Source organism: Strigops habroptila, chromosome Z, assembly GCF_004027225.2.
Source record: "Strigops habroptila isolate Jane chromosome Z, bStrHab1.2.pri, whole genome shotgun sequence".
Taxonomy (NCBI): domain Eukaryota; kingdom Metazoa; phylum Chordata; class Aves; order Psittaciformes; family Psittacidae; genus Strigops; species Strigops habroptila.
The window spans coordinates 99,924,499-99,951,936 of NC_044302.2; the positions used below are offsets into that span (position 1 = coordinate 99,924,499).

Here is a 27,438-nt window from a genome sequence, read left to right on the forward strand (position 1 = left end):
ACCCTATCACTGCTGATTCTGCAGCACTACCTCCAACAGCAAGTTCAGCACTGGCTAAATAATTCATCATACAGCATCAATTATTCCTGCAAGTTACCTGGTGTTTTTAATAATCTCTAATCATGCCCGGTTTTTACCCTGGGGGCACTGTGAGCTTCCTGAACATAAAGAGCTCTTGATTTGGGCATTATTAAAGCCCGGCTCCACAGTTATTAGACTCACAACTACCTCCACGGATGAGAAAATTGCACCTCTTGCCATTTTCATATGAATTCACTGCTGAGATGCAGGGCAAGCCACTGATGACGCTCAACTCATTTCCCATTCTCATCTCTCTTACCTTTGACAGGAACAAACTTCTGCTTAAAATGCTCCTAAAAATAATACTTTCTCCATCTCCCCTCATCACACTCATTTAGGGTGGCATTTGGAAGGTCACAGTCAGCACTAAACTCAAGGGAGGGTGGCATAATGAAGAGATATCTGGATGCACGACACATCTGCTGCAACATGATGGAAGGGATTCAAAATTTGTAATGAAAAAAAAAGTAAATGCAAGTTAGCAAAGTGGCCCATGGTGGGGAAGCTTTGAAATGGTTTGGAGAAAAGCAGATATATTCCTTCACTACACCACACATAGTGGAAACAAAGGTGCCCAGAGTCATGCAGTCTCGATTTTGGCTGCAGGATGGAGTGTCGGATTTTGCAGGACTGGATTTTCATACTAACTTCTTAAGGGTTAAGGCCATTTAAAGTCTCATCTCATTAACTGACAATGAAGACTCAGGATGACAGGAAGGAACTTCTGGTCTGGTTTTAAATCCCTTAGATGTCAGATATTGATGCTTTTAACCCAACCGACCCAAGCGCAGACAGAGCACCCAAGCACGCATGGCAAAGAACAGTGCAGTAGTAGAAGCCAGCATAAAATCTGCTCCGTTCATACATGCAACTGTACAGTCTCCAACTTGAAGCCCACTTGCCAAGTGTTCACTTACTGCAGGCATAACCCATGCCAAAGCCTTCAGAGCCCCACAGCTTCTGCTTTTCTGCTTCCAGCAGCCCACAGAGTTCATGGCCCTCAGGACTAAGGGAGACTTTAAACCCCATGTGCCAAAAAGCTCTTTACCAGGAGACCTGGTTTTCAAGGTCAGTTAATACATCTTGTTTGGTACCCGATGTGCAAGGTGTTGACAAGTTGTACAATACTCAGGAGAGGGAAAAGTACATAGCGCAAAATCTTGTAATACAAGAGTGACAGCAAGTGTGACCATCAACGTGTTAATTTGTTAATATCACATATTGGCAGCAGTGTAAAATAGCTGTACAGCAGCTGTAATGTCTCAGAGTTGCACTGGATTTCCATCATTGTACATTACCCCTATTTTTGAATACTAATCATTAAAATAACTAAAAGTCACAGGGCCAAGTATGATGGCCTACAGCTAAGGGGAACAGCCATTCTCATAGAGAAGGTTCGTAGGGTCAGCAACACTACCCACAACACACAAACTACACTGCTGAAGTGGCGTTTAATCCAAGAACACCTTCAGTGCCAGATGTTGGCTGGGAAGCTCTGAGTAAGAGTTAAGTTGAATTTACTATGCCCCATAACTAGCTGTTCCCAGTTTTGTTCCTGACCAAAAAAGAAGAGGATCAGCAGATTTGGAAAAGATGTGTGTGATGCGTCTTGATGGCATACCAACACATCTCCTCCAACAAGGTGGAGGAGAGCAGAGGAACATCACATCCACACCTCGGTACAACCACAGCCCCCAGCTCCCTCCTGTCACCCCTCCACACCCCACTCCTTTGCCTCTTTTGCTGGTATTAGTGGCTGGAGGCACCTACGTGTTCACGTACAGAGCATGCTGTGACATGGCATGGGAATGAATGTATGAAGCCTATGCACTGGAAAGCAGCAGCACCAATTTAGCTGCAACCAGGAGCACTACCCCAACTTGCGCCTTTTACCTTGCTGGCTTTCAGGATGTTGATCTGCTCCTCATACACAGTGTCCCTGTTCTTCTCCAGAAATCCCTCACTCTGGTATTCCACCTAGCAGGAGACAAAGGAAAAAGTCCAGAGGTTAAAGTCCAGCCACACAAGGACAAGTACCTATAACTGCTCCCCTGCTCTCAGGAGCTAACCTAGAAGACCTGAAAGGGAGAAAGAGTGGGGACCGACTGGAATTTAAAGGTCACTTTTTATCAAAGAAAGTGAATCTGAATGAAAGCAAAATTCTCACAGATTGTTCCTTAGTCATTAGACTGCTCTGTATGGGACCCAACTGCACTTCCATGGAAACCGGGAGTAAAAATGCAAAGATTATCAATAACTTTGCATGCTCTTTTGTTCACCCCTGAATGCCTTGTAAGCTGATCAATAAACATAATAAAATGCCCTGGCTATGTGCCTTGTTTCTGAAATTGTCGAGGGTTGGGATGCAAAGGGAGGATTTAGAAAGGACAGAAGAAAATCTTGTTTCATTTTTTATATTCAAAGTTGGCTGAAATAACCAACACACAAACACACAAAAAAAGGCCAAAACTTGCCAAGAAATATTGCTTATGAAGGATGCATGTGCAAAATCACATGACTAAAGAAAGGTGAGTATCAAACTTTGCCATCACTTTGAATGCAAAGTGATGTTTGTATTCAGAGCAGACCCAGTTCGGAGAAGCCCCTGTACAGGATCACAACTCCTACATGTCATCTGGCTCCTTGGACACATCCCCACATTGGTTTTACGCTTTCCTTTCTAACAAACATGTTTTGGATAACTGTGACCTTTTAAGATTATTTGCTGTGAAGGATGCCTGTCACATCATGGATTCAATGAAACTGGAGCCCATGGACAAGACACTATGGCAGCAGACACTGGGATTTAGAACACTACAGTTGGCATCTTCTCTCTCAGAAGGGTGGGATGAGGCCAGAGTCACCTCTCATGCACTCCTCCCCACCATGCCATGCTGATGTTCACAGCTCCTGCTCTTCCAAAGTAATTCCCTTTTCCAATACATTTTCATCAAGCTGCCCTTACAGAAATCCATTTTGTTGCAGCTTTAAGAAAGGATTTTTCTCTCCTCTAGAAAGCACTGTTTAAAGCTTAGTGCAATAGTTCGGAGCCTGAAGTCCTCCAAGCTGATCTAGATTTGAGCACTGAAGCGAGATTACCAACCAGGCATCCCTATCACCAAAAAGCACCGAACCGAGATGCCGACCAGGCATCCCTATCACCAAAAAGCAGCTCACTAGCGCTATAGACTAGTTTTCCTTTACAAGGCTCTTTCTTGCTGTCCATGCATTTCCCACTTCTGCATTCATGTCCCAGCACACACGACATGCACCCAATTACCTTATCAGCAAAGTGGAGGACAATGAAGGAGGTGTTAGACATCCGGGGCTTCTGGAAGTGCTGGCTGCTGGCGTGCCGGTCGTACAGCTTCTGAGCCCAGTTCTGGTCAGTGCCTTTGGGAACCTAAATGGGGAGAAAATGGACCAAAAAAGTCATGGTCAGGCATGCAGAGAAGGTGCAGGGAGATTTTGGAGGAACCCTCCTTGGGGACTGTATGTAGTCCATGTGGGCTGCAGGAATATTTAAGAAGCAAAGTCCATCCCCCAGCACTCAGAGCACGTGCTATTCTATTTTCATGTATATTCTTAGAATCATAGAATAGAATCATAGAAGAGTTCAGGTTGGTTTGAAAAGAGCTTTAAGATCACCAAGTCCAAGTGCCAAGACCATAGAGTTCTTGATAAACACAGTAAAATTTCATTTCCAGTGAAAACCACCCAAGTGCTGGTTCTGCTCCAACAGCCAGAATAGCTCTTGTGAGGGAGGAGGGGGAAATAAAAAAAAAACCTGAAGAAGTGTTTTTGCAATTAATTTACACTAATTGCTCAGGCACCAACATTACTTCCTTAATGCAATTTTTGGTGGCTGAGTAGTTTCACAAACTGCCACTTGAGACAACACACAAGAGTATTGTTTTATTTCATTAAAATAAATGTGTTTTATTTCATTAAAAATGATAATTTTAAAATATTAAAAATAATAATAAAATTATTATTTTTAAGAAACTTCAGCCTCTTAGCAGGCTTGGAAGGTCACTTGGATCCCAAGCACAGGAGGCATTAACACCAGTTGCACATAGCATTGGCATTACTTGTGCAGCAAGGAAACTAACTACTTTTCGTAAATCAGCAGTTATAAGTAGGGTTTGAGCTTACTTTCCTAGTCAGTACCTGCAGTTCTTACCCACTAAATAACTGGAAACTTCTTAAGTTAATGCAAGACAGGGGAGTGGAAAAACAGCAATCATTTGGGTTTGTTCTACTGTTTTTTAAGCTCATATAGCTGTAGAGCAGCAGAGGAGGCCATAGAGATGCTGCGAGGGCTGGAGCAGCTCTGCTCTGGAGCCAGGTTGAAAGAGCTGGGCTGGGGCAGCCTGGAGAAGAGAAGGCTCCTGAAGGGGAGACCTTAGAGCAGCTCCAGTGCCTAAAGGGGCTCCAGGAAACCTGGAGAGGGGCTTTGGACAAGGGCCTGGAGGGACAGGACAAGGGGAATGGCTTTAACCTGCCAGAGGGGAGACTGAGATGAGCTCTGAGGCAGAAGCTCTTCCCTGTGAGGGTGCTGAGGCGCTGGCACAGGGTGCCCAGAGAAGCTGTGGCTGCCCCATCCCTGGCAGTGTTCAAGGCCAGGTTGGACACAGGGGCTTGGAGCAACCTGCTCTAGTGGAAGGTGTCCCTGCCCGTGGCAGGGGGTTGGAACTGGATGAGCTTTAAGGTCCCTTCCAACACAAACCAGTCTGGGATTCCTTGCTTCTATAACAGTATATTGTAAATTTTGATACCCTTATGATTACACTTGCCATAAACACTTTTTTTTTTTTTTAGGGTATGTTTAGGTCCCTCTCTGCTAACCGACCAAAACCCCCAAAGCTTTTCAAAAAAACATAAGGGTATTTGAGGAAAGCAGCTTTGCTGTAAATATCTGTTGTTTTGTACTTTTCCAGCCCAACCAGTTTGCCACAAAGCAAAAGTTTGACAAACTGAAGGAAACAAGGAGAGAACTTGTAGCAGTTGAGGGCTGAGGACCATAGCCGATGGGGTCTGTCTGTATCCCTCCTGCCTATACAGCAGAGAGTACAGGCTGGTGGACCTCCCATCACTGCCAACAGGACAGCAATGGTTGCACACACATGCACACCACATTTAATTTTTAACAAAAAATGGCTGACTGGATTATTTAGGTTAGAAAAAGAGAAGAGTCAGAAGAAAAGTGTGGGGCAATATTTAAAATTAGATAGAACAAAGCCTAGAAACCACAGAATAATTATGCATCAGGGAAAGCTCTGGATCATCCATCAGGTCTTTACACAGACCTTTATATGAAAAGTGACATAGGAAATAGGGACAGCAAGCTGTAAGAAGGAAAACTTGAGACAGGTGAGAAATACTTTTTAATGCTGCTCTGAAACAGCCTTTGATTTCATGACAGCAAACCAAAGCACACCAGAAAGGTTCTGGACACAGTGACAAGCATCTCCCACACCCATTAAGTGGAAGAAATGGCTGAATTAAATGAAGCAGCCACTCCTGCAAGCCATGCTATCACAGATGTATTTATGTTTGACAGCTCTAAGTGTAGCTGGTTATGGATACACACAGAAATAACACAGACTATATATAAACATTAAAAGGCATTTAGTTATGCAATTCTATTCAATTATTCTAATTCTATGCAATTCTACACAATTCTATCGTACAGAATTGTTATGCAACAGACATGGATGTTTATGACATTGTATAAATGCAGATGGGTTTCTTTTCACGAGTTTTATTTCATATTTATATGTAAAAAACATCCTTTCTGGAGCTATCATTAGGTGTGTAGTGCTCAGGACCGAGCTGCAGGCGCAGAGCAAGAGCACCACAGCCACCTGAGCTGCCAGATGCTTAGCTCAGAGATGAACTTCAAAGGCATCGCTCCTGCCTCCCAGAAAGAGGGGTTCACCATACGCACACCACTCCCTGCTCACCCTTGTGCAGCCTAGGTATTTTTATCTGCCTGAGAAGAACCTGATAGGGACCAAGTCCTGGGGATAAAAACTAACAGGGCCATTATCTGTACTACTGTAACAGCTTTTGCTGTTGGCTCGGCAGTTTAAGGCCACTGAGAAAGTTATATAGAGACTATCTCATTAGTGCAAGACCATTTTTTGGGATGGGGAAGAGAAACCAACTGCTTTGCAAGTATTGTATGGAAATCCCTAAACAGGAAAAACCTTAGAGTAGTGATAGCACAAGGTCACCTCTTCTGCTCATCCTCCCTCTCCATCCCTGTGCCCATCACTGTGTAAAATCAATCAGGCAGCGTAATCCCAGCCAGTGTCACCTCCCATCTCCAAATGCTGTTTCCTGTCCTCTGAGCTGCCAGGAGCTACTGCAACCGAAATCATAGAATCACAGAGTGGTTTGGGTTGAAGGGACCTTAAGGTCATCTAGTTCCAAACCCCTGCCAGGGGGAGGGAGACTTTCCACTAGAGCAGGTTGCTCCAAGCCCCTGTGTCCAACCTGGCCTTGAACATTGCCAGGGACGGGGCATTCACAACTTCCTTGGGCAGCCTGTTCCAGTGCCTCACCACCCTCACAGTAAAGAATTTCTCCCGTATATCTAACCTAAATCTCTCCTAAATTGAACATACCCAGCTGAGCCAGCATCAGCCCCTAGACTCAAGTCCACTGCTTTTGTATCAGAAACATCCCAGGGTCAAGAACCCACCATGACCACCACACAGCTGAGGAGATATTTGGAGTTGCGTGGATTGAGGCGCAAGATTCCCTCCACCATCACCTCCAACGGAAGGACAATTAACTGGATAAAAGCAACAAAGGTCCATTCTGACCTAATGATCTAAAACACAGTAGGAGCTGTTTGTATTTTATTTCTTTTCTCATTATTCCATTATATGTTAAAGCCTGAAAAGAGCCTGAGCTTCGTCCGCACTCCAGAGACATGTTCCACTGCAAGTGATGTGTCTGACTTTTAAGTCATAAAAGCTGACAGCGTGACGTAGATGAGGTTATTCTGCCTTTGAATGCCTGAAAGGAAAGCCCAGAGGTCCAATCTCTGTGTATCTGCTCATGGAGCAGAAATCCCCCAGACAGGACTGGGCAGCACAGGAAAGCAACGTGCTGATTTCTAATGTTTGAAAACCTAACTATTCCAGACAAGGAAAACACATTTGCTCAAATATCCAAGTTCACAGCAATGCTCAGAGACAAGCAGGATTGAAAACCAGTCTGCTAGAAGCAGACCTCAGTGTTTCTGGCACTTGACAGAAGGACACAGGAAAGGTTAAAGAGCATCCTTTGAAAAGGCACTTGGCACATTAACAGCATTACACGATGGCAATATGCCATAAAACACAAAACAGAACCACAAGAGAGTTCAAGAACATGAGAAAGCTTGTGTCTTTCATTAGACACATCCTCCTTTGGCAGCCTCAAGGGTCACATCGCCCCTCAGCAGAAAGAAAGAGTTTCACTAAGGTCCCTAATAAATCTTGGATAACAATGCCAGGATTAACACATCTATCCTTCCCACCAGCCCATTCTTGATCAAACCCTTTCAGATGCACTTTATGCTAATGGAAGTATTTTTAATTATTTTTTCCATTCCCACTCCCATCCCAACAGCACAGGCCAAAGCAAGGAAGCAGCCAGGCAGCAAGACACCTTATGGAGAAACCTGGACATCCACAGCAGCTTCTCACTGTACTCCCTAATGGCACTTGGGAAGCAGAAAGCAGCACTCCAACAGAGCACGTAGTTTAAGCCTGAAAAGCAGAATACCTCATCCAGCTTTGACACAGTGATTTGACTTCATTATTTAGAGAGTTTTCAACTTCCACTGAGGATAATTTAAGCCTCTTAAAAGAATCAACCTGCCTGGTCCCGTTCTTCTCTAAGTGGTGACAGGACTCTTGTATGACCTTTGTTAGCTGAGCTGCTCCAGCACGTACCCAATCACCCCCTCCGCAACCTCACATTAAAGATTTAAAAAAAAATCCATACTGTGAAGCAAGAACATTAGCAACAAACCCTCTGCTTTTGCGCTAATGTTTCATTATGTTGCCAGGACCCCCTCGATGCCCATTTCGAGTCCTGCAGTATATTTATCCGCTGCTGAATGTGCTAACAAGATGACTTGCAATTACCCTATTGTGGTCTTGTGCCTGCCATGGCCAGCTCTCCCCAAGAGGTGAAACACTGCTGGGGGGGTAAAGGTTTTCATCCATAAACTGGTGCTTTCAGCTGACAGGCTTTACTTAAATTTTCATAAAGCTGGAAAACGCTTGCAGGTTATTATAAAAAAGACTACTACAGGGCCCATAATAACAGCCTATGACTAATGACAGCATTCCTACTGTCAGGTAAATACTCAGATAATTGCCATTCGATGGGGTGCAGGGAATAGATCTTGTGTTTCATTTTTTTGGACAAAAAAACCCCAAAACATGGAGGAAAACAGTAGTATCAGGCATATCTACAGCAAAGTTGCCCATATTACTGTTGATGCATAGGAGTTGCTCTGTCTAATGCAATGTCACCAGCAGCAACCAGTGCCATGTGCTTTGGAGAGGAGCAAAGGGCATTATCAGTCAGTATGGCATGAGGGAAACTTCCTTTATTGTCCTTACAATATCCAGGAGTTGGTTTGTGCCTTAAGAATTTACCAGGCTTAACAGCACAGAGACCAAATGAAATAGTGCTGAATATCAAGCCCTATCTGACCTCCTTCTGAGCCGGCACTGGGTAAGATGCTATTTTTAAGGGCATGGAATTAAGTTTAATTTGTTCTCATTTTTAAGGAGTCTTCACAAGACTGGATTTGAAAAGGTCAAAGAACCAGCTCTAGATCATTGCAAAGAGACAGCCAGAATGTCTGTACCCCAGATGAGGGCTGAGCATGGGACATGCAGGTTGGGACAGCCCTGTCATGCCTGGGACTGCAGCCCTGTCACTTGGAGAGAGCAGACACTTGGCAGGTCACCTCCCTCCCAGACACGGACAGGTCACACATCTCCTCAAATCCCAACAGGAACACTAGTCTAAATAATGGATCCAAAAATCTTTCCCTCTGATGCGACGTGACACTCCTGCTCTTGGGCCACTGGATCTGTCCCATACCCATGGATCCCAGAGCCAACAAGAGTTCGGTGTGTCCTTCTTACCACCTTGGCTGTCCTGGTAAAGGGGCCCTTCCCTGCTTCAGTTCTCCCATCGATCCCTGCCTCACCCTTCCCTGCCCTTGTTCGAAAATATTTAAAGCTCTCCCACAATCAGTAAGAAACTTCCTGGCGCAGAATCCAAGTCTCAACGCAAACTCTTCCCAAAGACAGCTTATTGAATGCACCATAGCAAAACCAGTCTGAGGCTCCACAAGGCAGCAAGGCAGCCACATTCATCAGGAAAGCCCTTCCACCAGGCTGTTCTGAGCATTAAAAAGGCTCCGTTCATGGTTGAATCTGTCAAAATTCAACTTCTAACGATTGCACACTAGGGGGTTTTGTGTCAAAGGGTCAGAAAACCCTCCCACTGTCTGACTTACACCCAGTCATGCAGCACTCAAGTTTCTTTATCCTCAGTATCACAGTGTTTTATATGTTTTATAGATTTGATAACACTCTCTCCGGTATTTCCTCATTATCACTGTTGTGCAGAAACCAGAACTGGACGAGATATGAGCTGCCCTTTTCATCACAGCATCACACTGAGCTCTCCTGTTGACATGATGATACCTAAAGACTCTGGACTTTCCACCTATTCTTCACACCAAAGATCTTCAAAACAGGCATCCTAACTTCCTAAGAAAATCTCCCACCTTACATTTCTTGTTCATAAATACATTTGATAATTCATGACTGAACAAGGAATGAGTGAGTCCAACCTTTCTTACGGATTCTCAAGAAGGTTTGTGGTTCTGGCCTTTCTTCTCAGCTTTCAGGCAAGACTTAATTTAGGCTAGTATGAGAGACAGAGATTGGGTAAAAGACGGCAAACTACTCTTCCAATATTACAAGCATCTGAAGTCTGCATGTTAAATGCAATCAACTTTACCCAAAATAGATATCGCAAGCGGACTCAGCTTTTCCTTGAGACAAAAGAGGACTTGAGACAGGGAGGAACTCCAACTCCTCGGTAACACTGAAGGAATCAAAAGTCAAAGCAATGACTACTCCTAAGTACAGCCAGGCCAGAAACATGAGTTCTAGCAACTCATGGCGAGATTGGGCACCCAGGTTGGTAGCAAACATCTGCCATGGAGGGTCTTTATGGTCCTAAAGCAAAAAATACCAACGGCCTGCCTCAGCAATGCCTGTGAAAGGAGATGTTTACTCTCTTGAAAGCTACCACAGGTTAAAGTCCATTCTTTAACCTTTTATAGAAATAAAAATGCCAGTGAAAAGGTAGGTAGTCCTCTTTACCTTGCACTCTTCATCCAGCAGGTCCAAGATACCAAGTTTTGCCTCTATAAGATCTATGCAGGGCTGGTTATCGTAGAAGTCTATGAGAGTCCAAGGGATTCCTTCCTTCATGTACTCTTCTTGTTCCAGCTTAAACACATGCTGAGAATGGAAAAACAGCAGTTACTGACCATGACTCCAGCCAATACAGGACCAGCTCCTTCCCTAGTCACCCACATGTCCTGCTGGTGTATTCCATCAGTATATCCAGCTGTCATAGAAGCTTTAGGTGCCCTCACATACAGCTTTGTATGGGCTTTGCCATTTACTTAATCTAGCTTCCGGCAAGGAAAATAAAAGCATTACACTGGGAAACCATGGGGCAGGAAAAAACAAAAAGGCTTTAAATGACTTTCACTAAAAAACAACTGAAGTGATGAAAACATTGCTACATCTAGGTGGAAGCCATATATTGAAATGGCGACGATGTATGTATCTCCGGGGCTAACAAAGATCCCTCTCTGCCCTAGCGCTCTGCTGATTAAACTAGTGACCTGCAGCAGGTTCACAAGCTGGGAGCCCAGCCAGGGCTGAGTGCATGTGCCCCCATCTGTGAGCAGAGCTTCACAAAGAGCATCCATCATCCTACAAGGGATATCTGCAGCAGTGGCTGACTCACGAACACTTCTATTGCAGATCCTTATTTTAAGGAAAAAAAAAAAAAAACAAATTAAAAACTCCTTGCCTGGCTTCTGTATCTGCCCAAGCAGATAAACTGTCTCTGGCTATTTCTGAGGTACTCTAAGCATATTAAAAAATGATTTTTCAAATGCACTTTTTTCTCCAAAGATAGCTTTTAAAAATCTCTTCAAACATGTCATCTCAGAGTTTGAATTAAAAAGCTTCAGAAGTGATAGTTGGACATACTAAGTAAAATATGAATAGTGCAAATACAATCCATAATTTACTTTTCATTTTTAGCAGCAGTGATCTGATACATTAGATATACTGGAAATGTTCGTGTCCACGCATATGATAGTTTCAAACCACTCTTGAGCACTTAGCTGCTCACATTTAACAAGTTTTCCTTTGTATCCCGAAACTACTAGTATTTTTTTCTCTGCTGACAACAAAAGCAGATGACAACCCCTTCCTGGTTTTACTTCCAGTGCAAGTAAGTGCTTGTACCTAATAAAACAGAATAATCTCTGGTTTTTGTGAGGCAATTTCAAGTGAAAAATGGGGAGTGTGTACAATCCTCCTATTTAATACAGAGCTTTTGTTTCAGAGGTTTAAGCCACACTTAATGGGCAGGTTTCCACCCATGCTTTGTCTCACACTGGAAAACTGGACTCAGCTCAAGACCATCCAGGCTTTGGTTTAGGACTGAAACTACACACACACACAAAAAAAATAAAAATTGGCAAACTATATACTTATTCAAAACCATCAATGAACCTCTGAATAAACCATTTCAAGCCTGCTTCCAGTATCAAGCTGAGTAACATTGTCAACTTGACATATTTAATGCATCTGCAACGTAAAATCATCACCTAAGAGACGGTATCCCAAGGACTACATTCATGCTGGCCATGAGATCTGGCAAGGCTGCAGGTAAATGCCATTAAGTAGAAGCAAACATACAATAATCCCACCTTGAGAAAATTCATATTTTCTCCTAACTTTTATGGAACATTTCCAAGCTGACCTTACCGAGTTGAACTGCTGCTGGAGCTTTTCGTTGGCGTAGTTGATACAAAACTGTTCAAAGCTGTTCACTTCAAAAGTTTCAAACCTGCAAAGCAATGAATAAACCGGAATCAAGCATTACTTTGTCGCAAAACCTACTTTCCTCTGCAACGGTGTCATACGCGTGATGGGGAACACCAGTTATACAACCATCTATTCACATTCCTCCTATCCCAGATCTACACTTTATTCATCTTGCCCTGAAATGTCTATCTTTCCTTGCCACAACTCAAGGGATTTGAGAGGTCTCTTCCTCTGTGCGTAAATAAGATATTTGGTATGACTGTAGCTTCCTGCCCATCAGGCAGAAGTGCTGTCTGAGATAAGAAATGTAACAGCCTCTCTCAGGGAAAAATATCCTGAAATATTAAGTCCAAATATATTCACTGCAAAGGCGATAAAAAAATAGTAGCTGCTGTCTTAAAAGACCAAACATGGTACTTTTAATGCAATTCAACAGAGCAGAAAACCAAGGTATTAAATCCATAATTATAGCCTCTATATTGCATTCCTGACAGCATAAAAATTAGATACATGTGAGCAAGTGACTTCTGGAAGGCAGAGGGAAAAAGAGTGCTTTCAGCGCCAATTCCAACACATTCCTTAGAGGGAGTTTGATGTTCGCCTTGGTGATCCCCTCTTCATCAGAGCTTCCAAAGCTGCCCTTGCCAAAATATAATCCCAACCCTGCACAGGCCACTGGCCAACTCCAAACCGAGCTTGAAACTGGCTTCTTAGTCACAATTAGCAAAGAAAAAATCTGCAGTCCTAACACCACAAACTACAAGCAAACAGCAGAGTGTCAGCAGAGCCCTTGGGGCAATTGGGGCTGAAGCACTTGAAGCCCAGGCGCAGGCAGAGGAAGTTGGGTTCGTTCTTAAAAAAACAGGACCACTGGGAATTGTTATTTATATTTCTGTTTTTAAGGCACAGTTGGAAGGGAGAGGGAAAAAAAGTCTTCGACACATGACTGTAAGGATTAAACTAAGGCAAAAAGTGGCAAGGCTCCCTGCACTTAGCAAATAAGCTGCTGCAATGATAAATGCGCTTTAAAGTAATTGCTCGGGTAATAGGTGCTGTAGGAGCTGGCAGAACAGACTTAGAGCACTAAACAAATGAAGCCCTTTTCCCTCTCTTCCTCCCTTCCCGCCTCAAATAGAATCAGTATTTCTGGTTCTTTCTGAGGACTACCGGGCTGTTATCCATATGATGCAGTATTGCCAGGTGTTGATGCCTTCACCGTACAAAACACCTGAGCTCTTCAGGAAAGGCAATGCAAAAATGCAGAAGAAAATGGGGGAAATGGGAGAAAGAAGGCACTTCTATGCTTTTATCAGCCCCACAGTCCCAAAGGAACTCAGGACTGCTCCCTGCTCTGTCTGTCCCAGGGCTGACATTGCCCCTGGAGCCAGTGTAGCCCATGCCAAGCAGAGGATGCTCAATTCATCCCTATCCCACAGGAACTGAGCTTTACAATCTTTAATGCAACAAGATCTGGTGTATGGGACCAACAAATGTTTGCTATAAACACATGGCCAGAGCCTCAGTGATGAACATGTCCTCGAAGAGCTCCTGCTGTGTTTGATCTTGATTGCATGGCCATTGCACCATGAGGATCAGTGCCTTCAGCTCTTGTAACTAAAGGTGCACAACTTTCCCAGGATTCTTTGGAAATACCAACTCCTGCAGGCTCACGATCAGAGCAACAGGGCAAGAAAATATTTAATTGGAACAGAGATGAAAAGGCAACGGTGAGCTGGGTGGAAAAACACAACCAGAGTGAGGGTACAAGAGAGAAAGATAGCAGAGTAGAAACTCTTTTTCGACTTCAGAGACAGCAGGTGTGATTTATGAACCCTCTCAGCAGGTGCTGGTCAGGGGCAGAGCAGCTTTACCACATCAACTCCAAGGGAGATTGTGTGAAATCACTAATTAAAGGATTCTGCCAGTGCAATTTGCTAATTGATGGAGCAGACCTGTCGCTAGCTTCATGTGTGCGCTCGCCAGGAGGTCCTACCTGCACAAAGTGACTGCACCGAGATGACATCCTAATGGGAAAAGCAAACAAATGGCTGTTTGGTTTCTAATCTTTTCAGTGCACCATACCTTGGTGTATTAAATAAGCTTATTCATATACCTTGATGTATTAAATAAGCTTATTCATGATCCTAACCCATCACTGTGGCTTCCATGAAGACACATTGTGAGCAAATACAAGGGGACGAATACCGCATTTTGGGTTTTCTCCTATTCCCTATTCTGCTGTGTGACTGGTATATCCTAAATCCACTGCAGCATCAGGGTTTACACTAAAATATTTAAAGTTCATAAAGAAGTCCAGCATACAGCTGACCATGTGGGTGTTCACACTTCCCTTCACATGGTATACAGAGGGAAAACAAGCTGTGCCAGCCAAGTCCAGGAATGCCACTGGAATCCACTCTTCAGACAGACTGCAGTATTGCTACTATAGCAAATTGCATGCTTTCATATAAAAACAAGAAAGGCTTTTAATGCTGCACCCTCTCATCTCAACGTAAACAGAGAATAAAGGAGGCAGAGTCAAGCATTAGAGATTTAGGAGACAAACCCCATCATCTCTGCACCTTTGGTTTGGACCCTGTCTCTACAAATCCCACCTATGGGGACAGTTTCCCCCTGGAACGCTGGACAGAGGAGCTTCACGGATGTCAGGGACATGTGGTGAAGGTTGCTCACAGGATCCTGCCTTTCTAGCTTAATTTCTCTCTCAGAGGAAAACCAGACATTTAGAGAGGAAAAAAAAAAAATCCAATATTTAGCAGAATGCATTAAAACTCCCAAAACTCCCTGAGCCTGCAAAACCAAACCAGGGACTGCAGAGAGCCAAGTTGTCAGTACCTAAAACCCTGCACTGTTAAATACTCAGCATTTAGACAGCCATACCCCCTTCTGAAAGGGATTTATGGTCTCTTTAGGAGTTTGGACTCACACACCAGCATTAGAGGCTGGAGCACAGACACCCTTTCCCAGCAAACCTGTTTTTTTTGATAGGACCCGCAGGTCCCTGCGGAAAAAAAGCCTTCCTGTACTCTGCACTGACAACAGTGCTGTAAAAGCATCTGTGGCTGGACGTGACGCACAGAAGACCTGCAGTTAAGGCATGTTTTTCTTCCACCCTAACAGGTTTTCAAGCCCAGCTTAATCTTTCATGAGCGTTATATCCTCAAGTCTCCTTTTCTTCAGGTTTCTGAAAGACTGCATCTGATTTTCTAACTCAGACATCCAGTTTTCTGCTGTGACCCACTATTGTCTGCACGGCTTCATCCCAAAGCCTGCTTTATCACACCCCAGCCTGCAGAAATGTCTATCTGTAGGGACACTGATGGGAAACAGCTTTTCCATCTCATACAACCTTCGAACCAGACTGTGTCAATCCCATCTCATTATTTAACGTCTTCCAGGTCCTGTGTTATATACTGAAGAGAGGCCAGACACTTGCAAACCTTTGAGAGCAACCTCACCATCTCAAGCCATATCACTGAAATCCCAAACCCAAAAAGAGGACTGTATTCTTATCATACTTAGTACAAGTGTACTTGTACTGCATACAGTTCTGGTGTCTTCAACATAAAAAGGACATGGAGCTGTTGGAGCAAGTCCAGAGGAGGGCCACGAGGATGATAAGAGGGCTGGAGCACCTCCCGTATGAAGACAGGCTGAGAAAGTTGGGGCTGTTCAGCCTGGAGAAGAGAAGGCTGCGTGGAGACCTCAGAGCAGCCTTCCAGTGTCTGAAGGGGGCCTATAAGGATGCTGGGGAGGGACTCTTCCTTAGGGACTGTAGTGGTAGGACAAGGGGTAATGGGTTCAAACTTAAACAGGGGAAGTTTAGATTGGATATAAGGAAGAAGTTCTTTACAGTGAGGGTGGTGAAGCACTGGAATGGGTTGCCCAGGGAGGTTGTGGATGCTCCATCCCTGGCGGTGTTCAAGGCCAGGTTGGACAGAGCCTTGGACCACATGGTTTAGTGCAAGGTGTCCCTGCCCATGGCAGGGGGGTTGGAACTAGATGATCTTAAGGTCCTTTCCAACCCTTACTATTCTATGATTCTATGACTGTAAGTGTCCCCTAAACCTTGCCATAAGGCCGCAGCCACAGACAGAGATGAGCAGGCAGTGGACTACACTGATGCTCCAGCACTTTCTGGCATCCTTTCTGCTACTGTGGCTGTCCAGCAGATGTTAAAATCAACATCCCAAACACCAGTAGCTGTAGAAACCCTATGAGAGGTTTCATACCAAGATCAAACTCCAGTAACTGTGTAGGTATTATAGCCATAAAAGCTTTCTGCAGCTTTCTGCAGCTTTTCCTGACAAAGCTGACCCAGCACAGCTTTGGCAGGATTTCATTCTGAACTTCAGCTTCACCTAGATTTGACAGACCTTTACGAGGAGTCTGCCATTACATGAGATTTGGGATTGAGCAAGCACAGCAACTGCACTGGGCCAGGGACTGGTTCCTGAAGCCTCTACAACTCATCCATCCCTCATTTCCCTCCAAAACAGGAGCATCTTAGTATGTTCAGGGAGCACAGCAGGTCACTGCTGTCCCACTTAGAACCATGGGTTTGGGTTGGAAGGGACCTTTGAAGGTAACCTAGGCCAACCGGCATAAGCAGGGACATCTTCAACTAAACCAGGTTGCTCAGAGCCCTGTCCAACCTGACCTTGCATGTTTCCTGCGATGGGGCATCTATCACCTCCCTGGGCAACCTATGACTTCTTTCTTGCCCTTGCTCCCCTGAGAGACAGAAAATGGATGGTGTTGAAAGAGGGGAAGGGAAAACCTAAATCCTGAAGACCTCTTCCCTTTTCCACCCCACAACTGACAGAATCCCTCCCTTTCTCCTCCACCTTCTGCTTCTTTGCAGCACGTCAGCTAAAATGAACTTCATAGACAACTCACATTCCTCTTCTACCAGTGCTCAAGCACCAGGACGACAGACTGGGCAGTAACTGGTCCCAGTCCGAATTTAAAGCAGCTCATTGCCCCTGGGGTTGCAGGCTGCAATCCTTTTCCTCTCCAGCAGCAGAGCTTTTTGCACCTTACCCTGTCCTGCAGAAGGTTCTCAAAGTCCTCTGAAACACGAGGGCCTTGCAGCAACAGTTTCATTGCTAAAGCAAAGTAATTTCCTTAAACTACACAGCAACCCCAGGCAGAGCCAAGAGCAGTCTCTGGTCTCCACATGGGCACCTTTACCCTTAGCTCATCTTTAAGCTTGATGCTTTAAATAGCACAGGGGACAGAAATCCAAAACAGGAGTGGCATGGCAGGTAAATCCTAAAAGCCAGCGCTCAAACAGATCTGCGTGTAGAATTTTGGGGTCAGGGTTGCACAGTCTTAAGGAGGATCAAAAGTGCAAACTACACGCTGTTGCACACCTTTCTATTATTCACATTACCCACCACAAGCCAAGGCCAAGCAAAATGTGAGAGACAAATCAGAAAGGACTAACTAAACAGCCTTAAAAGCGGAAAGAGTGCCTACCCATAGATATCAAGCACGCCGATGAAGGAGTGCTGCTTGATGGTGGTGTGCAGGGCCTTGTTGATGTGCTGCACGATCCAGCTGAACAGCCGGGCATAGATGTGCTTGGCCAGGGCATTCCTGGCGTTCACCACTTGCTGTACAGACATGTTCTTCACGTAGGTCTCGGCTGTGGTGACCAGCTTGCGATGGCAAAGCCAGTGCTCCATCTGGCTGTGCTCCACACCCAGCAAGCCACAGAAGCTGTTCAAGTGCTCATCCTCACTCTGGGGGTAACAAGAAGCAAAGTCAGCAGGTTAGTGACACCCCAAAACTGGAGTTTCAACACCATGTTCCCAGATCATTGCAAGAAATCAGCTGTATTTCATAACTGTGTAGGGAAATACTGTGTTTCAATGTGGTTGACAGGAAACAGGAAAGCAAAGGGCACTCATCCAGTTGCGCTCGTCTTCATGGGCATGGATGAAACGGCTAACATGGAGCTTTGAATAATGGTACGCCCTATAGCTTTGCTCTGGTCTGGCTATCCTTAAGGTCTCTATTTTCATAAAGAGCAGATTTCCAGTCACTGCTAACAAGAAAGAGCACTCTCTACTTTACTCCTCCTGGAGCTGCAACTACACACTCCTTCACAGCAACCTTGATTAAGCTCGAAGTTAAAGCTTAGGGCATGCCATTACACCATGCCTTTCACAAACTAAACCATTTTGAACAACAAACTTGCAAAATGTGCTTTACCAGAAAGGCGTGTGTTTTGCCTAATCAAAAAAATGAGATGTGAACTTCATTTTCTCTAGTGCATTGTCTTTTTTTTCCTCCCCCAAAGTAAGACGAGGCCATTCTGAGCCTCTGTTACGCTAAGATAGTAGACACTGTGGTTTGGACAATGAGAAATTAATTTTCCTTTCCTCAGTCTAGTAATACCCATCTAGAGGAAGTAAACAATTTGCAGATACGTGCGTGTACAGAAGGTGAATGGGTTTGGGGATGAAGAGGAAAATGCATTTTAAAAGACCTTTCTGATGTTTTATTGCTATGATACCTTTTTGACCATGGATTTAAAGTCAAAACAGGACTGATTTAATACCATGCAGTTACATCTAAAGGTAATTAAACAACATGAACTCCTTCATAGAACTCAACATTGCCAGAGCAGACCATTTTCACATACCCATTTTGCCAAGTATCAAGCAAACTACCTCCAGCATCTACTTGAACACCTCATTATCTCAAGGGTAACACTAAAAGTGTGCACAGAACCTGTTTCAATACTTTAATTAAGAACAAATGACCCAGTCTGGGATGCAATGATAATTGGCAAGACAGTATTTTCCATATAATTGCCTTTTCTTTTCCTCCTCTGAACAAACACAGAAACTGAAGAAAACACCACTAAGGCATCTTTAGTCTTATTTTTCTTGCTAATTAACTGTGCAGTGCTCCTTTGGATATTGGATGGTCACATTACAAGCAGCAGCTTCGTGGCTTTGCTAGTAGGAAATCGGTTGTAGAGCATCACACCTTTTGCTAGTGGGAGTCACCGTTCACCCAATACTCTGGGCACCAAGTCCTTTAAGAAAGCAGGAAGAGTTAAAGAGGGGTTGGTACGTAAGGTGGTAAGCAGCCTTTGCATCACCTCACTCGCAGGCTGGCTAGAGAGGAGAAATAATGCACTGTCTTTCAGGAAAGTCTAAGCAACAAGGAAATTATTATGTGTTTCAAAAAATTCAAAGAAAAGAAGCAGAAAAAGGGCTTTCCTACAAAAGATACTGCTGTGAAGCTGAACACGTTCAATGTGGCCCAATTTATGAGCATGAGAAGCTCCCCATGTGCCCCACTCTTGGTGGTGACCTACCAATATGCTACAGGCATCGCCGTCTCGTTCCGCTTGGATTTCCAAGTTCCCTAGGTGCAGAATGGCAGCAATTATCCTAAAAATGGTCATCTGATGAGACTCCTTCACTCCTACGGGAACAATTGATAGCTAATTGTCACAACAGAAAACAAACTACAATTTTCAGTTCATTTGAAAATGCTTGCAGTGTTTGATCTCCTTCCCAGGCTGCTGCATTTCAGAGCTATCAGACCTCTCCCAACAAACACATCATAAGCTCTCAGTAAAGTCATCGCTCAAAAATGACAGTGGAGGATGTGAGAGGAGCTGCTTACATTATTTCTTTGGTTGCATCAAAGCAATTTTATCACAGATGGGTTTAATACTATTGTGAACATGCACAAAACCAAGGACACTACTCCATGATGATCAAACAGGACCAGAGCTGTAGGAGTTCTGTGGCTTTTATAGAACAAGGAGTCACCTCTCTGTGATCTCAGTCCAGCAGCGAGATCTCATTGATAACTGAAGCAAGGAAATTACAACTTATTGCTGGTATCCCACAAACAGAAGAGAAAATTAAAGCCATGCACACAATGTACAATGCCTCCAGACTGGTGTTACAGTTGGATACAGCAATTCACCACAGAGGTGATGTGGATCTCTATCTTACCATCCCCGTTGCCCCAACAGAAGCTACGTGTTGTGGGTCTTCACTGGGGGTGTAAGATGTTATTGCTACATATTATTTTTCTGGCAGGATTTTGCAGGTATTCCCAGCAGGAGCTTTGCCCAGCAGCAGCCTGCACACGGCTTTCTTGCCGCATCTTGCGCTTTTACATCCCAACTGGGTTTCGGTGCCCCTTTTGTGTTCAGTGCTGGTGTCCTCATTATCTACCCAAGGTCTGAGACATCACCTGCTGGTTTTTGAATTATCGAGAGCTTCCCTTTCTCTCTCTCGGGACTTTTCTGTTATCAGCACAGTGAGAAACGTTTCAAGGTTACTGAAAGGAGCAATGCTCTGCTGTTACTTGGCACTCTTAATTGAAGTTAAGCCTGGCTAGGGTGGAGATTTGCAGATAAATCTGACTTCTCCTTGTTACACATACAAAGACAGGACTAGAAAGTGTAGTTGCAATTTCAACAGGCCCTGAACAGAACCAGACAGAGCTGGGAAACACTGAAATAAAAACAAGAAAAGCAAAGCCAGATGAAGCTCATGAAGAGCAGGAAAATATCATCAAATTGGCAGTGGAGGGAGATGCTCACACAGTGCTTCACAGGGACCAGCAGGGAGACAGGGAGTCTGCTTGGGGAGGCGGAGAAGGGGACCAAAGAGAGACTACATATGGCAAGGGGATGGGGAGAGAGTTCACTGGGGATTACAGTTCCTTGGGCAAGTTTGGAGCAATCAGTGGAGTAATTTTTAATTTTTTGTAAGTAATTCACTGAAGTCACATACACCAGACAGGAGGAAGGAAAATACAGAGACAAGATGCTGCTGCCACCCCAGAGAAAAAGAAATTGAGACCACCTAAAACACAAAGAGGGCAAATTTTGTGTGGCTGCAATACAGCTGTTCAGGGTCATTTCACAGCTAGCTGTGAACATCATGAGCTCCCCTCCCAACACATGAAATGCAACAAGGAGGCACCGAGACTTACCAGGAATTAAAAACATGGTTTCAGATAAATATTAACAAACTGGGAAAGTTTTGCCCTGCAAAAATTGTTTTTCCTTTGAAAGGAAATGGTCTTTGAAAGAGCTGCTACTGCAGGCAGGTGATGGCACTGCTCGACTGCAGCGTGCACTGGTAGTTGTTGCAGCAATAGATTTTGCAACTGGCCATGCAAATGTGGACTCTGCACAGCAGGGATGTACTCAGCAAATTATTCCCAACCGTCAGCTACTCAGTACAATATTGTGCTGGTCCGAGAAGTGATATCACCCTCAACCCAAATACAAATTGAACTGCAGAGTAATAGCTCTTTTTCTGCTTGTAAATGGGGTAAAAAATAGCAAGTCAAAGCTGCAGCACAGCTTTGACTCCAGACTGGTTTATGCAGGATTCTCTTGAACCCAGTGTCCTTCTCCATTTCACTGCTGCTTCACAGATAGCTGTATGAAACACTTCTGCAGCTCATACTAAAGAAAAAGGTAACGCCAACTAGGCCAATAGGAAATACGTATTTTTATATCTCTTGGTGTAAGAGGAGAGCCATATAGTTCAGGCAAAATACTTAAAACATTTGCAAGAGACTTCTGCTGGGAAGGCTCCAAGCAGAGTAACCCCTTACCAAGCAGGGTGAAAGCATGCCTTGTTTTCTCAAAGTCATCAGCATCATCCACACCATCAATAGACGTGTCACCCCCCTGAGACGCATAGAAGTAGTCTTCAGCACACGCTAGGAGAGAAGAAAGAGAAGAAATACATCAGCAAGCAGCACTCACCCTCCGCTGCCACTCTCCAGAGTGTGTACTGGGATGCTCCCTGTCCCCCACCACCCCATCCCCAAAGGGCACCTGTCTCCTTTGAACCACAGTTTACTTAGGAATGGATGAACCTTGATAAGTGACTGCAGCTACTTCTTACAGTGATGAAAACCTTTCACCATGCAAAGCAAGTTCAACCAGAGCAGAGCTAAGGTATATTTGGGATTCAAATAAATGTACTGCATGGGCGTGGACTGTTTGGAATACTGATGTTAGTACTTCATTTTTTTTATCCTGTTTCATATACCCATGACCGATTCAGATACTTTAACCCCTTTCCCACATAATGCCTTAAACCTGGGGAGCAAAGGGAATGGGGAATCGCTTGCAGTGCCAGCATTACACCATTTGAGCATCCATGGTTTAGCAAAGTTATTTCAGAATGACACAAAACTAAATCCTATGGAGACTGAGATGCATTTTAAATGCAGATACAAGAAGAAGAGATAGCAGGATTGATACCCACTTTAAAAAAAGCTGCACATGCAATCACCCCTCCTTAAAACAAGGGCTTAGTTGAGGCCAAAACTATAAAGATATGAGCCCAAAGCTGCTAGGCTGAATGCTGTTAGAGCTGGATCGGCCTTGGGGAGCCCAGGAGGTGGCCAGCCTCCCCATCCCACCCAGAATCAGTCCTCAGCAACGGCTTCAGCTTGTTTCAAACCTGGTAGTGGTGACTTGCCAAGAAAATCTCAGAAAGTTCATTAACACTCACAAACACATTTCTCAAGTATCATGGAAATAACAACGAAACCAGCCTACTGTGCGTTCCACATCAGCCTGCTGGTAACCTTTAAAATCACTGCAATCTGTACCTTTTTTGACTCACATTGCCACCAGAAGGTCCCCATCCCTTCCCAGACCTCCTGCAGGCTTTTGCATTAGCTGTACTTTCAGGCTGTTAAGAAAAACATTTAATTCTATCTGGCATTCAAAGCCCTGGGACCCAGAGTTTTAAGTAATTCTGCTCATGGCTGGAGCATCAGGAACAAGGCACAGAAAATGCTGATTGGGGTCAGAGAGCTGATGTCTATCCCAGTGCTCCCAACTCAACAGGAGCTCACCCAGTCAGTGATGGACCACCTCTGTTCTCGAGCCAGGCTGAAAGAGCTGGGCTGGGGCAGCCTGGAGAAGAGAAGGCTCCTGAAGGGGACACCTTAGAGCAGCTCCAGTGCCTAAAGGGGCTCCAGGAAACCTGGAGAGGGGCTTTGGACAAGGGCCTGGAGGGACAGGACAAGGGGAATGGCTTTAACCTGCCAGAGGGGAGATTGAGATGAGCTCTTGGGCAGAAGCTCTTCCCTGTGAGGGTGCTGAGGTGCTGGCACAGACTTTTGCCAGAGAAGCTGTGGCTGCCCCATCCCTGGCAGTGTTCAAGGCCATGTTGGACACAGGGGCTTGGAGCAACCTGCTCTAGTGGAAGGTGTCCCTGCCCGTGTCAGGGGCTTGGAACCGGTTGAGCTCTAAGGTTACTTCCAGCCCAAACCAGTCTGGGATTCTATAATTCTATGATTAACAGCTTCATGTTGCTGCACATCACCCTGCAAGATGCATCCCGAGCTGGTGGTGGTGGATGGTACAGAACATCAGCCTCCAATTTTATACATCAACACTGGGATCTGTTTCTGCATCAAGTCATCTTTGGTGTAACTGGCTTCAATGTTTGTATTTCTATGTGTGTGCAATGATTCTAATAACCACAGAAACCCTTTGACTCACTGCAAACAAATAAAACACATTCCTGCTTTGCACCATTGCCCAGGCGTCATGAAGTTAATCACACTTTGAAAGGCACTGTACTGAATACTGACTCCTGCATTTTTAAGTCGAATATTTATTTTCTAGTTTAAAATCAAGCCTTGAGAAGAGCCAGCACTTACTGGTTTGCTCTGTTGGGCTCACATAGAGATTCTCTTTGTTTTCCAGCATTTTACAATACCAAAGATAGCAACAACAATTCTTCATGTGTGCAAGACCCAAAAGAAGAAAAACAGCTCCTATATTTGATATGGAGAAATACATATCCTCCTCTCTATATAAGAAAAGGTGGATTTTCAGATCAAGGTACCCCTTGTTTTGTACTGGCCTTGGGAAGACAAGGTTGACAGCTATGTAAGGTATAGCTTACATGAGCCAAAAAAAGCACGTTTTGACTAGTCATCTCGAGATACAGCCTGGTACACCTGATGCAAAGCTGGTAATGAAAAAAATCCCTCAAAAGAAGGAAAAGTTAGTCAACTGTACACATCTGCATTCACAGAAAACCACCCAGCAGAACCAGGCAGAACCCTGGTTCATCCCAACAAAACCAGCTCGTGGCACCCATGTACCCCCAAAGCCATCCCCACCGAGCACGTGAGCAGCTATGAAAACGTTTTGGGGAGGTATTCTTAAGCTATTGCAAGGTGACAGTGCAGGAAGCACCAAAGACACACACTTTAGATTTTGGAGAGAATCACTTCTTTACCCATTGCTGCATTCCACCTGAATGCAGAAGTAGCAGGCTGGCTGGATACTTGTGTGCACTGTGATACAGCAAATGTACAAGCACCACGGTTAAGTGGAGCTGGAGACTGACACACTGGCAACATCAAAGTTTGATTAGAAATGACCCATCATCGTGGGCTAACAGCCCTGGCACCCATTGCCTCCTACCACTGCCAGCTGCTGTCTTTGTCCCTTGAGACACTGAAGTTGAGAGCTACAGTCACGACAGCATAAAGATGTCCTGGATGATGCACCAGGAGAGCAGAGCGCTCTCATTCTTCACCATTACCAGTCACCACAAATACAGACAATGCTTTTAAAGAGTTGTGCTGAACAAGACTGATACTTCCTCTGATCCACATGTTCCCAAGAACAGAAAGGTGATTTCACAGCTGGAGCTCTCCCAGATCAACTCATCTCCCAGACTGGGCTGAAATAATTTAGGTCTGAGTTTTAAGATGCCAGCAGACATCATCATTATTCGGGCTATCTTTGCAAAAATGAGGCATACAATCCCATGGCAGAAACTCTTGAGAGTGCTCAGAGAGATGTGCTTTGGGGCCATGTGAGTCCGCAACGGGACCAAACACAGGCTCCTCAATGGTACCTGGGATGCCACTGTCAGAAGAATGCCATTTCGGTACTCTTAGAGACCAAAAGGAGCCCCAGGTCCACCACAAGCCTTGACCTACGTACAGAGCCAGGTTTCACACTATCACTGGTGCACAGTGAAATATGCAAAACCTCCATCCAGGAGTCCTGGGACAGACATTAAGGTTATGCCTAGACAGCCTCTGAAGTGGTCTTATGCCTTAGCCAAGTCATTGATGTAGTTATGTGGTTTGGTGGCACTGACTACAGCTGGGTAACGCACTGAGGTTTACTGCTGACAACAGGACAATAAAAGGAGTGCTTCCATTTCAGCACCAGCACTCAGTAAGTGTAGCCAACGTGCCTATGGTGACCCAAAAAGTCACTAGGACAAGCCCAGAATTACCCAGGAACTGAACCTTTCTTGATCTGCCATTCCCCCATAGCCATGATGGAAACCTCTGAAAGACTGCAGTGGCAAGATGCTCTACATTGGGATCACAACCTGTCTTACTCACCATTTTAAGTACTTAAAAGCACGTTTTGAGCCTTGCTTCTCTTCTTACGCAGCAGCAAATGTTCAAGGTTTTAAAAAATTAATTACAACACATCTCTATACCCCCCACTGCAAACCCTCTTATTCAGGTGTCTTACAGAGGTTTTGCTGCAAATTCTGGGGGAAAAAACAACTCAGGAGTTTATCATTGAAAAAATGTAATGGATCACAACTGCTCCTGTCAAGACCCTGGCCAGATAAACCCATACTAACACTTGATTTAAAACATGTACCTTTATGCAAGTTTCATACAATATTAACACACGATCTCCCTGCATTAGCTGTTGTCTACCACAGTGTGTAGTTTCACTGCAGTTCTGCAAGCAGGTTCTACAAAACGCATGGGCTTCTTCCCTTCTCCCACCATGGCTAACCTCCAGGAAAAAGCTCCTACCCACCAGCAGTGCTTGCAGAAACCTAACACCAACCAGTGCAACACAAACTTCATGCACTTTATGAAACAAGCTGCTGCACAGTGTAGGTGATGAAGGCTGGTGTCTCATCACAGAATCCCAGACTGGTTTTGGCTGGAAGTAACCTTAGAGCTCATCCAGTTCCAACCCCCTGCCGCAGGCAGGGACACCTTCCACTAGAGCAGGTTGCTCCAAGCCCCTGTGTCCAGCCTGGCCTTGAACACTGCCAGGGATGAGGCAGCCACATCTTCTCCGGGCAACCTGTGCCAGGGCCTCACCACCTCATCCCCACCTCACTCATCCATGTGCCACATCCCTGAAGATGGCATGAGCAAACCTGGGCTCCGCTGGGGAGAAGCCCTTCAAGCTCGTCTCCCTTTACCTCCTCTCACTGAACAGGCACACGCGACCTCATCGATGACCTGCATTTCTAACCTCACCATGTTTTCCTAGCCAGCAGCATCAGTGCAGAGGGAGGTAAAGTACTTACTTAGCCCAAGGTCTTTGAATTCTGGGAGACTCGCTGAGGCGCAAAGCTGATAGAAGATGTGATAGTTGCGCTCATCCTCTGCCTATGGGGAAAACACTGAGTTACCAGAGGCACAAAGAGGTTACAGCACTGCTCCCATACTCAGCCTGATGACCACTGAGCCCAGGGCCAGCCTGACCCAGTCTCCTGCTTCCCCCCATCAAGACCCTTTCAGTGCCAACAAGAAGATGGGCACCTTTTGCCATCTGAGCAAAAGGAGGTGCTAAGCCTTGTCCTGACCCATGTACATTTCTCATCTTGCAAAGGAAATAAACAACTTTGTATTACCTTCCATGCCTTCTCCTTGTCTGGGATAACTGTGCTAAAAGAGCTAGCAAGCACCGCATTGCAAACTGACAGCAACATAAAAGGAAGGGGTCTGCACTCATGGCTTCCCAAAGTTGTTTCCTTTTAGGATTTTGTAGGTTTGGGGGTTTTGTTGTGTAAGGATGAAAGTGTTTTGAGTGCTTATGACCTAGATTTCAGGCACAAACCAAGAAAGCTTGTCCTGAGCCCAGCACAAGAAACCCGTGCAATGTGTCGCAACATCAGTGACATCAACCTCCTCAGCCCTTCTCTGGCTTCTCCTCCATTTTCCGAGCTGAAGACTGTTGCCTGGAATTTATTTTTCCTGGCTTTTCATGAAAAAACTCTTTTTCAGCAAAAAAACCCTCAGCTGATGCCCAGAGAAAGGCTTTCCAACCCTGCCCAGCAGCCAGGTCAGGAGCAGCGGTCCTTCCTTGGGGCTCCAGCCTCAGGGTGATGGAGGGAACAACCAGAGGCCA

The 27,438-nt window shown here is 44.9% G+C and overlaps 1 protein-coding gene across 2 annotated transcripts in view; it reads right to left on the reverse strand.

Annotated features, from left to right (window-relative positions):
* Positions 1 to 27,438, reverse strand: part of MYO5B (myosin VB) — a 149,790-nt gene that overhangs the window by 68,009 nt on the left and 54,343 nt on the right. For both annotated transcript variants that reach the window (XM_030470705.1, XM_030470704.1), the window contains exons 7-14: positions 26,615 to 26,696; positions 21,885 to 21,992; positions 19,609 to 19,718; positions 17,754 to 18,019; positions 12,192 to 12,273; positions 10,500 to 10,640; positions 3,362 to 3,484; positions 1,975 to 2,058 (exon numbers count right to left, since the gene is read on the reverse strand). In XM_030470705.1, the coding sequence (XP_030326565.1) occupies positions 1,975 to 2,058; positions 3,362 to 3,484; positions 10,500 to 10,640; positions 12,192 to 12,273; positions 17,754 to 18,019; positions 19,609 to 19,718; positions 21,885 to 21,992; positions 26,615 to 26,696 (996 nt within the window). The remainder of the gene's footprint in view (positions 1 to 1,974; positions 2,059 to 3,361; positions 3,485 to 10,499; positions 10,641 to 12,191; positions 12,274 to 17,753; positions 18,020 to 19,608; positions 19,719 to 21,884; positions 21,993 to 26,614; positions 26,697 to 27,438) is intronic.